The sequence below is a fragment of the Oculina patagonica genome, chromosome 5 (genome assembly GCF_052425735.1).
Source record: "Oculina patagonica isolate OP01 chromosome 5, crgOcupat, whole genome shotgun sequence".
Lineage (NCBI taxonomy): Eukaryota > Metazoa > Cnidaria > Anthozoa > Scleractinia > Oculinidae > Oculina > Oculina patagonica.
In genome coordinates this window covers 16,831,007-16,843,866 of record NC_135762.1, presented here as the reverse complement: position 1 = coordinate 16,843,866, position 12,860 = coordinate 16,831,007, and the positions used below count along the sequence as shown (strand labels likewise).

The 12,860-nt window shown below is 38.0% G+C and overlaps 1 protein-coding gene across 1 annotated transcript; it reads right to left on the bottom strand.

Annotated features, from left to right (window-relative positions):
- Positions 1 to 4,530: 4,530 nt before the first annotated feature.
- On the bottom strand, positions 4,531 to 12,838 carry LOC144653028 (zinc finger protein 277-like). Its single transcript, XM_078512937.1, has 14 exons — positions 12,804 to 12,838; positions 12,524 to 12,731; positions 11,241 to 11,326; positions 10,801 to 10,889; positions 10,184 to 10,275; positions 8,970 to 9,034; positions 8,336 to 8,381; positions 7,827 to 7,959; positions 7,285 to 7,370; positions 6,832 to 6,928; positions 5,787 to 5,829; positions 5,415 to 5,464; positions 4,944 to 5,068; positions 4,531 to 4,787 (listed from the first exon to the last, which is right to left on the bottom strand). Exons 1-14 carry the CDS (start codon positions 12,814 to 12,816, stop codon positions 4,679 to 4,681), a joined length of 1,242 nt encoding a protein of 413 aa, XP_078369063.1. The 5' UTR covers positions 12,817 to 12,838; the 3' UTR covers positions 4,531 to 4,678.
- Between the last annotated feature and the right edge of the window lie 22 nt (positions 12,839 to 12,860).

Genomic DNA, 12,860 nt, shown 5'->3' with positions numbered 1-12,860 from the left:
TTGACGAATTAAGTAATCGCATGAAATACCAACATAAAATAGGAACTCAGATGGAAATCAAAATGGCCTAGAGAAAACTTGCAATCCTTTTAGAAGCTTAAAGACGTTCACGTAAAGCGGTCAACAAAACCGTGAAATTCGGATCGACACAGGTGCACACAAACCCTTGAGATACTGGTGATCAGGAATTTTGGACTCTCATCGACTCTCATTTAAACCAAGCGGTTTTCATATTAACAAATATAATCATCGAGCCCAAAAAACGCAGCCGAAGAACACCTTCGGTGATTTTACCAAATATCCAGGAAGCGTGTTGCATGAACCAGGAAGAACCAAACCACCTAACCCTATTTCACTGACCTGCCGTGCTTACGACTAAAAAACAAAGAAAATGCGAAAATCGACTTGTATTGCTGGTCAGTTGACGAATCAAGTATATCGCGTTAAATACCAACGGAAATTAAAACTCCGACAGAAATCAAAAAGGCCGAGAAAAAAACTTGCAATCTTTACTGAGCGTGAGGACGTTCACGTCAAGCGGTCAACAAAACCGTAAAGTTTGGATCGAAACAGGTGCACACAAACTCTTGCATGAGATACTGGTGATCAGGAATTTTGGACTCTCATCGACTCTCATTTAAACCAAGCGATTTTCATATTAACAAATATAATCATCGAGCCCAAAAAACGCAGCCGAAGAACACCTTCGGTGATTTTACCAAATATCCAGGAAGAGAATTGCATGAACCAGGAACAGCCAAACCACCTAACCCTATTTCACTGACCTGCCGTGCTTCCTATTGTTTTCTGCGTTCTTATTGAAAACGTTCCGGTACGGCGAATTTCATTTGCGTGGTTTTCTACTGTTGCTCCAACAATTTTATTTGATGACAACCTTATTATGACAAGTCTGCGGAGGTCCTTAGTTTCCATGCAAGTTGAAACCAACATATGACCTGACATCAACTGAGAAAAGAGCGCGGTTTACTTGGAAAAATTAAAGTTGACAAAGAACAGCATCACGAAAAACGAAGTTTGAAACGAAGGTTATTACTATAAATTTCTTATTTGTTTTGTGGAAAAAAATTAACTGGAATAACGATGCATTAAGATTTTACTGGAATAAGAAAAGCCATACGCATCTGGTTTATTCCAAAGTAAATTTTGTCAGTGTGGTTTAAGCGCTTGTGGTGGTGGATGACAAAGCTGTAGCGATATCATTAAATGTTTTTAAAACTGTGTCACCTTTATCACGACTTTAAGCTCACATACATGTAGAATTTCTAGCTTGCTTATTCAAGGACTGTATCGACCAGTAGTCCAGTACCAAAAGTACAGAAGTTGTCAGCGAAAATATAATGACTAACCTTGCTTTCAAATCCTCTTCTTGCTCATTAACACGCGTGAAAGCCATCATAACCTTGTTTGTACTCATTTTCTTGGCTGGAAACAGTGGTTTAAGCTCATTTGTACTTCTGTCTCCTGTTTTACTGAACTCTCTGCCATTTTCACGCAGTAAGCCAACTAAGTCTGGACTTTGAAAGCTGATCAGTTTGAAGTCGTAAACTTTTATTATCGAAACGTGACAACCTGAAGTGCAACCAGCAAATAATTTGAAACTTTGCATAAAACCAACATTAGCATACGTTGCACACGCCTGGAAAACAGGGAAATTCCATCATGCAGCGTCTCCAGAACAATACAAACATTCAAGCGCACTGATTGCAAACATCTTTGCTATTGTTTTCAAACGTCCAGACTAGAAGGATTGTTCTACACCGAATTCAATCAGCTAAAACACAGAAAGGGATAATTAAAGGCCCCGTCCACACGGACCCGGGTAAATTTGAAAACGGAGAAATTTGAAAACGCCGCGTAAAATGTTTTCCGTCCACATTAACCCGGGTAAATTTGAAAACGATACGCTTCATTAGTAAGTAAAAGTAAAGGTAAAGTCTTTATTTAACGAGGGTAGCACTAAAATAACATAAAAAAAATACTAACAAACCAGTGGCCCTCTAAAATTATTTACAATAAAATATAAAAATACACTTTTTCACGCTCCAAGTCCAAACGCTCATTGGTGACCGAAAACGCCGTTTCAGTGTGGACGGTTGGCCTAACTGGAGAAAAAAAAGATGCGTTTTCAAATTTACCCGGGTCAGTGTGGACGGGGCCAAAGAGTGAGTTGTAGGCTTGTGTGTGATCGCAGAGAATTGTTGATTTATGCATTCTATTTTCCACTTAAAACAAATAGAATCTAAACAACTGAAAAATGGTTGTCCATGGTTGTCCATGGTTGTCCAAATATTCTAAAACATCGTCTACATCGATCCGGATAAATTTGGAAACAAAGTTTAATATTTGCCTTTGAAAACGGATAAAATGTTTTCCTTCTACATTTACCCGGATAAAATTAAAACAGATTTGTTTTTGACAGAGATCACATGACTTTTTGAAGTCTGCGTTTTCGAAAAGCTCCGTTTTGGCCTTTCACACTGCACTACCGACACTACCTAGCGGTGTTTTCAAATTTCCCCCTTTACTGGCGTCTGTTTTTGAAAAGCTCAATTTTCTGTGACCGAAGGATAATTATCAGCCTGGAAGGCAGTGTCAAATTTTTATACAAAAGCTGGGTAAAACATTGCTCAGGGACAGAGGGTTATACTCCCGGGACAACTTTTCGGCTCCACAGTAAAGGAACATTTTCCGAGAGGGGTAACGTTTCCGATCGACTTATTAACAAACGAAGGGGGCGGAGGGCAGCAAGGGCCACTCATTTCTCGTTGTCAAATTTTTCTTTCAAGACTTATATTTTTATGAAACGACTTCTAAATTGCTTCGAAAAACTCTTCTTTTTTAGGCACGACTTTTTATTTTTGGCATGACTTCAAATTTTGGCGACTTTCAGTTGTTGCACATCAGGTCTATTCCGGGGGTGGGGAATATGAAAAAAAAGAAGAAAACCTTTTGATTGATTTGCTCTAATTATTTATACACAATACTGTATAAGTATGTAACATAATGGTGTAAAATAAAAAAGATATATTTACTGATTACACTATAACCGGTAAAGATTTAACTAAGAAATTCAGTAAAAGCAAAATATAAAAAAAATTTATAACAAAAGACAGAAAAGACAAAAGAGTTACGGATAAACTTCGATCAACCATACGATATTGTTTCTTCAAGTACAAGTAAGCCGAAGTAAGCAAAGTACCTCAAGTAAGCGAAGTATCTCAAGTAAGCGAATCTCAGCAAAGCACCTTAAGTAAGCAAAAGAACTAAACTAAAGAAAGCAAAAAAGGTAAGGAAAGCAGGCAAAGAACGCAAAATCAATCACGCAACTAATATTCAGTACACTACAACATTATCAGGTTACATTATAATTACCATATATGAAGTACCTATGAAATGTACTGTACCGCTGTACATTTTTTGGTATTTTGACTCATAAAGATTATTCGCTCTCAATTTCAAATGCAGTAACTATCCAGTTTGAGCAAGCCTAAAATAATTATTTTCCTTGATTGTAGCAATGTTTTAAGATATTGAAAATGACTTTTGAGACAAGCAGTACAACATGTTCCGGTTTTTGAAGGTTCAAATTTTCAGTTACCATGCTATTGTTTTCAAGAAATAAATCGAATTTTAAATAAACGCCGCCCTCGAATCGCGAAAAAAATAATAGACGCCGCGGCGTTTATTTGAATAAATACGGTAACTACGTCACGACTTTGATTGGCTTTTTAGACTAGAAAATAAAGGGAAAGTCTGGAAAAAGTATGTGCTCCTGTGTTCGCGTTTGCATTTCATTCACGATTTATTGAAACCGTTAAGCTAATGAAATCTGGTTTCTTCCTTAACTCACTATGTCGTTCAACTTGAGGATACCTAAACTTCGAGCTAGGTTAGCCTAACTAGCGCTCCGCCTGAATAGCACGAAGAGGCCGTCATTCTGTTGACAAACGCACGCTATTTGGCTACTCACTTTCTACAACAGAATAGATAGAGTAGTGTAGCGTGATAATAGACCATAATACAATATATGAATGTGACTTTTATGTTCAAAGCTAATCTCGAATCAGTAAGAGCCTTAATTCGGAATTTGATGCTCGTCTTGTCTCCGTAGCGCAATCGGTTGGCGCCGAGTTCGGCTGTCAACCGAAAGGTTGGTGTCGATTGGTGGTTCATAGCACTTATCTTTATTTTTACCTTCCGCTCAAAATGTGTTGAAATTTTGTCACGAGGCGAGACTCCATGCTTTCCACACTAACAGACTCGTTTGGATCTTTCCTAGATAAGTCGGGGAAGAGGAAGGTGACTGCCATCTTTGACGAAACTGAGTTCGTTCCAATCAATGTGTGCACCATGTGATCTTTGGACTCCCTCGTACTTTCCCCGTCAGTTCCATCATTGCTCCGTAACCCTACAACTAACCCTGGGCAGACCCCCAACCCACCCCGCGGGTTTTTTCGTAAGTTCCTTCGTGGGTGCCTTTCCCTATGCGTTATCTCTTGCGCTCCCTGGTTTCAATGCACACTCCGTGCCTTTATTAAGTCTTTATTACGATTTAAGGGCTTTTCAACCTTCGGTTGTAAGCCAATACATTCAATTGCTCTCATAGTTCTAAATGGAAGTAATCATTTAAGTTCTGTTTATTTGATTTAGACTTGTGTTAATTATAGCTTTCTGTTGGATTTTCGTTTTCCGTTCTCTCTTCGTCATCTTCATCGTCTTCCAAACTGCACAAAAGTGAGTCGTTTTCATACGTCGGGAAAAAGTATCTGAAAAACAACAACAAACACTTCAATTTGTCGTAACTAGAACTATAAACTTCTTCCCCCCGTTCCATGCATCTTCTTTCAAGAAGCCTCCTTATTTGTAAAAAGCTCTGAGTTAATGTAAGGAGATTACATCGCTTTAAACTAAAAAAAACTCACTGTGGCTGATCCCAGGTTGTTCTATCTTCAGGCAGGCTAAAGTGTTGTGCTTTCTTCATATGTTCCAAGACGGCAGGCCTTGAAGGAAAGTTCTCTTGACACTTCACACAGTTATGCTTGTAGACCTGCCAGGGACAAAACGAATATATATAAAAAATACTTCTACTTGAGTTATATATGTGTCAGAAGTTGTTGCCTGTATTTGTGAGTGAAGTATTGTTCCTGAGGCGCCTTGTCTCAGCCGTCCGCTCCCATAACAATAAGACGGACTGGATCCTAATCTCCCCTCTTCCACCCAGACCACACTATTGTCTTCTGTTGTCTGGTGAAGTTATCTAACAAGCTGATGGCGACAAAAGGTTGAAAATTAATGGAATACTATGCTACTCTGAGAAGTTTCAGTGTTTTTGGTTAAAAGCCTTGAGTATTACCACAATATAAAGTAATGAAATTCTAGTTGAAAGAACATACCTGTCTTCTGATGTAGTTGACAATTTTAACTTGATGATAGAAGTCTAACCCTAATATTGAACAAAAAGAAAAAAACACACGACAATTCAGTTTTAGACAATTTAGAATTTCCAAAAATCGTGTAAATCATATAAACTACCTTATTATAGGAAATTAACGATACATGTTATTAACGCGAATTTATTTTACTGATGTTAATTAATATAAACACGTTTACTATAAGCATTTATCCAGAACTTTTCTTAAATTCCGCGTTAATTTTATTACGCGTACATTTTGTTCGCGTTGTTAAAATGCTTCGTTATATTCCCATAATAAGGTAAACAATTACCATTCATGTCCCACACAAAGATAAAACATAACGTAACATACCAAGAGAGCGCTTGTGTGCGAGAAAATCAAATAAATGCTCTTCCTGTGAAAAGAAAAACTGTTTCATCAACAACAGCAGCAAAATAACTAATTTTAAATTAATAACGCCAAGTTATGCTGCTTTAAAAGAGAGAACCTCGTTAACATAGAGTACCGGTAATTTGCAAACTGTTTCTTGTTCATTGCCAGCAAAAGCATGGAAGAGATTTAAAATCCAACTCCGAAGAATTTGTTCAACGTGAAAGATCCTCTCCCTGACAGGCTCCGTACGCGCATCGTGTACAAATTTTCTTGTGTAAGCTGTAATGCTTGTTACGTTGGCTAAACAAGCCGACATTTCTCCACGCGCGTGCACGAGCACTTGTCATCGGACAGATCTTCTCACGTTTAGAAGCACTTTGCAGGCTTCAGAGTCATGCCGTACCTCTTGTAACTTAGACTGCTTCAAGATCTTAGACTCTGCGCCTACTAAGTACCAGGTTAAGCTTAAGGAGTCTATGTACATCAAGTGGGAAAAGTCGGACCTTAATCAACAGGTCAAACACATCAATTTGACGCTTTCCCTATAACTGCACGCGCGCGCGCTTCTTTTTAATTCCGTTAACTTCGAAATTTATCTAGCGTATTGCTTTCCAACGCAATGTAACGTATGATTTGTAACAGGCACGTTTTAAATCACTGTAAACTTTCATAACCGTCACACTGACGATGACGGATGTACCGTCGAAACATGTTTGTGAAAATTAAAAGAGTCGTATTATTTTTGAAAATTTCAACTCCGAAGAGATTTAAAATGTAAAATATGTTGCTCTTAAAAATTGTAAAACACCACAACCAACAGGTTTGTAGCAGGGATACGACCACGAGGCTTTGAAAAGATGGAACTTGTTCTCCAGCAAGTATTGTCTGCGACAAGCTAGGGAAATTCAGCAACAATCACATCAAAAATGATTTTGGTTTTAACTTTTCTGAACCAAGGGTGAAGTTTAGCAAACAGCCTAGAAGGAAAACTTATTTACAGAAACAAAGGATGCAAATTAACTACCTTCATATGCTGAAGAACATCATTAGTAACAGGGCAGGACGTTTCACAAAAGAGACAAACGGATGGCGGTAAATCACCCTTCCAGTCACTCCAGTCACTGTAAAGAGGTTATGATGATAAATTAAACACAGATTGATGTAAAATATACAGCGGGGAAGGAGGACAGAAAAGCTACCAAAGGACACAAGGAAGCTAGCGACTATTGTAGTTAATCTGCTTTAGTTGATAGGTTACACCATTTCCACAGCAAAGCCTTTCTTTCAACTAATGTGGCTACTTGGCGGCTCACCATCCTCACTTTTACTAGTCTTTGCAGGTCATGCAGGATGATGAGATAAGATTGTTGTTAAAACCCATCAAAATGTACAAATCTAAAAAATTTTAAAAGCACCCTCCACTGAGCTCAGAAAAAATACAGGACCAACATACTGTCCTGATGGCATTTTAACTCACTCTTCTCCCGCACTGCTCTCTGTTTTCGACTCCTCCTCCTCTTCTTCATTTTCATTCTGAATATCCTCCCATGTTTTTCCCAATTCCTGTTTGTAGAGAAACAGTAAGTCTTCAAATTAATGACAACGACTTTACTACGCAAGTCGTTAATCCGAGAAAATATTATGTGGATCAGGCCACTTAAGTTTTGTGTGTCAAAAACTCAAAATGTTTATTTCCTTATTGCTGGTTATGATTTTCATGGTTTCAGTATATTTTGCCAAAGGTTATGGGTCATTGTAAATCTTTGCCTTTGGAGGCAAGCTACCTTGTAAGATGTATTTTTGGGACTTAAAATGTGGCCTCTTTCATGAACATCTTGAGGGGTTTGGTAAAGTAGTAAAAAATTATTATTTGCCATTAACGTTTAACTTATGATTATTTTTGGGTGCGATGTCAATCACATCTCTCTGTCACTTTTTTTTACATGTAAGTATGCCTACTAAGGTCCTGGGCTACGTTAGTAAGTTGCGGCTTTTGTAACAGGTTCTAAATATACTTACCAAATAATTTATAACATAAAATCTGTCATATTCTTTATTCTTGGGGTTGATTTTCTTGTGTTGTTTCTTTCTCATGTGATCTTTAAGTGCTGTTCTGTCTTTAAATAATTTCTCACAAAACAAACACTGCAGACTGAAGGGAAAAAAGCATTTTACAGGAAAACTTTTCTGTATGTGCAATCCATTTTTAAATCCAATCCATTTTCTTAAAGGCGTTGCTATTTTGGGGGGTGTCGTTACTTTTGGGAAAACCTTTTTTTTTTTTTCGGTTTTTAAATTGAATAGGAGCATCCAAAATTAACATTACTTTTTTGGGAGCGGAAAAAAAAAAAAAAAACCCCCCCCAAAAAAAAAAGTTGGGGGGGGGGGGGGGGGCTATTTCTTTTGGAATTCTGTGATAAGATTATGCAGAGAGTGCCATATATGATAAATGTAGCTGTTGGCACTTTGGAAACATTGCGAGACTATGAAAATACATTTATTAACATATTTTTTTTACAAGAGCTTACTTGGCAAGCTTCTGTTCCAGAACATCTAAAAACTCATTCACATTCACTAAAACAAAAAAAACTTGTATTTACAACACAGCAAACAAAATTATATTGGTGGATGCATTGGCTTCCTATATGTTACAGATTGTATTTCAATTAAAAACAAACATAAAAAAACAATAAGGAGATGTTTGGTTGATCGACAAGTGACATGATTTATAACACAACTAAGGATATAAATAAAGGGAGACTTTTCAAACACGAGTACAAACATGAGGGAGGCCAAGTGAGAGAGAGCCACACTGCACATAAGTACCTGGAAGAAATGCTGGCCAGTAATGGCATACTGTGCAAGTTAATACAATCTCAAAAACTCCACAATAGTAAAGAGGAGTCAAATCTTTGCATTTTGTTATCTGTTCAGTGTAAAATACCTTTTAGTTGTTGTTGTTTTTTTATTTTCAGTGTCCATGGTATACTAACCATTTTTATAAATGAAATTGACACCAACCAAAATACATAATTATAGCAAAGAAATGTACCCTTTGCTGGGAAGGCGGTTAATTAAAAAAATGTACCCTTCACATCTAGAAATGGATTGAAAAAGATTGAGTCAGTTTGTTTGGAATGAACATATTAAAAACTAACATACCCAGGTTATCAGGAAGGCCAACATTAAATCCATGGTCAGATGCCATATGTGTAAACAATGATGACCTGGACAAACAAACAGACTATAGGTTGGTAAATTGTGCATAGGAGCCTAGTGGCCCATCAGGCCGGAGCTTATCCTAGTTTCTGTAGCATGAAGTGACTAGTCCCCATGGATGGGATGCTAGTCCATTGCAGGGTCACCCTCCCTCCCAGCATTTAATTTGCTGGTACCCACTTATACACCTGGTTGGAGAGAGGCCCTTTGAGAGCAAAGTGTCTGCCCAAGAATGCAACGCAGTGCCCCGGCTAGGGCTCGAAACACAGACCACCTGATAAGGATTCCAGCACATTAACCACTAGGCCACCACACCTCTCAAACAAAGAGACTAGTTATTAAATATTTACAAAATAATCAATGCACATGTAGATTGGAGAAGGAAAATCTCCTGACCAATAAAACATGCACAATCTATGTGATAATTATTGTATGCACAGGAGTTTCCTGTTTAGCAGGTTTAAATTGAGTCCTGATTCTAAATAATATATTAAATACTGGTAACAATAATACCTGAATTAAACAGTTTTTGTGATTAAATAATTTCAAGCTATTCGACAAAACTGTGCATGGTTGTAGTTTTCATTTTATTCATTATGCAGTGAATGAACTTTGCCTAGCCACTAACTGGGAAATGATAAAGTAACAATATTTACACTGTCAATAATAAATCTTCGGGCAAAAGCTTTTTTGGGAAGTAATCAAAGTTCGTGATAACTAGATGACTACAAACATGTGATGGCTGTTAGACACTGGAAAATAACGTATCAAATTTTGCAAACATTTTATCATGGCTGCAGTTTTAGGTAATTCAACAGACGAGTAAAACTCCATCAAAAAATTGAAACCAATAATATGTGCACCATATGAAAATTGTGTTGTTCCAGAAAATATCCATATACCCCATCCATGGAAGGTTTTTGGTTTGAATCCCCCCATCCCTCTGGAAATCACTTCAAAACGTTTTGACTTTTGAGACCCCTCACCCCCCTTGGAATTTCCAATGACCTTCCAGGGGGTGGGTATGGGTATTTTCTCGAACTGCACATTTTGATAAAGAAAAATTACTTGTTTTCAGGTTAGTTTGGAACACCTAAGTGGACAAAAGATTAATCTGCAACAGACTTAAAATAATTATCATTGTTTGTTCAACAAACCTGTTCCCTTCAAAATGTTGTTTACAGAAAAGACATGTTCTTGAAAAGTGTGTATCTGATCTTTCACGCTGTTGACATTCCAAAACATCTTCCTGTAGCAAGATAAGACAATGTAAACATTTGGGGGTTAACCTTCAATTTTCCTTTGAAAAAACATTGAGCATTACTATTTTACCTAGTGTGAGAATTGCAGTTGGTGCACTACACTCCAGATAAGAATGTCTGAATAAAAAAAATTGGTTAGCTGTCAGGACAACCAAACAAAAATTCTGGGATTGTCTCCTCCTCAGGTGCTTTGCATTTTCACTACAATGAACAAAGGTGAGTGTAAAGAGCGAGTGACTGGTGACGAACGCAAAGCGCAAGGTGGGTGTCCATTTTCCTTGTAATAAGAAAGAGGCAACTGGTTACTCAAACTTCCCCATTACTGGTACCCTAAACACACTCCGGTGATTGATGGTCGTCAGTGGGTACATGTCATTGACAAAATGCAATAAAATGACAAGTGGAATGTTCTGCTTGCATTTGGTATATGTCAGTTTGATGTAAGTACCTGGCATGGGCCTCGTGATAAAATTCACACCAAACAAATACTTCACATAGTATTTCTTACTTACTAATCTCCTACGTTGCAGATCTTCTCTCAGCCATCTTTCTTCAGGAAGAGAGTCACACAAAAGGAAATACTGAATCTTAGGACCAATGTCTATGAACATAGAAATGAGTATCAAAAAATTAATTATTGTTAACTTCAAACAACTGATATTCAAAATTTACTAATTACATTACTAATTTTATTAGTAATGGAGGAAGGCAACTAAAACATATATATTACTTAACCCTACAATTCTCAAGAGTGATCAATAGTCAGGTTCTCTATTACAATGTAAACTCGTTGTCAAATATAATTATTTTGACAGGTTATGTAAAAAAACTAGGAAAACACTAAAGGGAAACACCGGTAATATAATGGTAATATTAATAATGATTTAGGCCTGGGTTAAGATAAATCAGGAATGGAGAAACGTAGGAAGCTGATTCCAAAGCAGTTACTTACCTTCAGGCTTAGAATTAATGTTGATAACAGGACAAAAATCTGTGATGGGCTTTTCTTTAAATCTTGTCTTCCAGTAACATAGGTATCTGTATACAAGAAAACATCAATATTGAACATTTATTATGTAAAAACGCACGAGACTCTCATAAAAAATTGAACAGGTTCAAATTTGATGAGGTGGCAATCAAATGAGAGCAAACATTTGCTCTCTTTCCATTATGCATCAATCAACAGCTTCTCCCTGGGGTAGATCCCTGGGGGATTTGTCTAAAACCCATTCAAACCTCATCCAATCCCCCCAGGTATAGAATCCCCTCTCCCAGGGTGCAACAATAAGGACCAATGTTCCCATTGATAAACAAATATACACATATTATGCACAAAATGAAGGGGCATGGTTTTCAAGTGTGGCGAGTCCCTGGAAAGCAGGTGAAATTCTGTAAATTGGGTTCCCTCATTATTATAGTTGTCTTTCTTCTCACTTCTTTCTAAGCCTCAAGCATTGTAAACACGCATATCAATGAAACTTGAACAAATTCAAGCCCTAAAACAGGCAAGAAGCTTGAACAACATCCAGGAACTATTGGTAGGGTATACTACTGAGCAGGCAAATCCCCAGCGTCTGCCCCCGGGGTGCAATCTCCATGAACAAAAGTGATACTTTCCCCCACACCCTTGGGCAACAAATAGCTGACAATCTAGACAAATGTCCCTGGTTTCCTATGGGTGTCCCTGGAATGGCCCCCAAGGGGAAGCCACTGACTGATGAATTACTGGGACATTCCAAAAATTTTCCACATCCTAGTTTTTGTTGCCTGTGGCGTTTGCATCTGGGGGGTTCAATCGGCTTTATTGAAAAATTATTCTGACGGCCTCTGTGACAGAGGTTGCCTTCCATGGAAGGAGAGGGGGGAGGTCGGAAAATTTTTGGAATGTCCCATAATGAGACATTCCATTTTTTATCCGCACCCCCCATAAGGATGGTGGGTTTTTGCAAAGGGGGGTTCAGATTTTTTCTTCAAAGAAGCTGACAAAATTTGGACCGTTCAGAAATTTTTTTCAAAGGTGCCAACAAACAATAAGCCCTTCGAAATTTCATTTTTCAAAGGGCACCGACAAAAAATTGAGGGTTCGGATTCCTGCCATCCTTAGAGGAAGGGGGGGGTGCGGATAAAAAATGGAACGTCCCATATTTCATGATTTCCTTGACCTTGTTTGCCTCTAGCTTTCACAAATTGCCAATTTCTCATCTCAGGTGCTAGTAGCAGTGAATCAGTACACACCTCCTCATATCACACACTTGAGCTACTTCTCCAATGACAAGCTGATGTTCTACTAGAAGGTGGTGAAGGACAGCATCGTTCTTCCCTGTTGTGTTTGGAAATTCTTTGTCACAGAAAATGCACGGTACTTGAAGCCCCAATGGCGATAGCTCTTTCACAGGCTGCTCAGGAAAAGTCAGAACTTCCAAGTTATCCTGTGCTTGGCTTCCTGTAACAAAAGATATAATAAACATCAAATATCAACAGAAAACTATATATAGCTACTTTGACACAAGCTCACCTCTGTCCGCCATATTTGTTACCCGCCTCTCCCCGGGAGCTTGGATGTCCGGAAAGA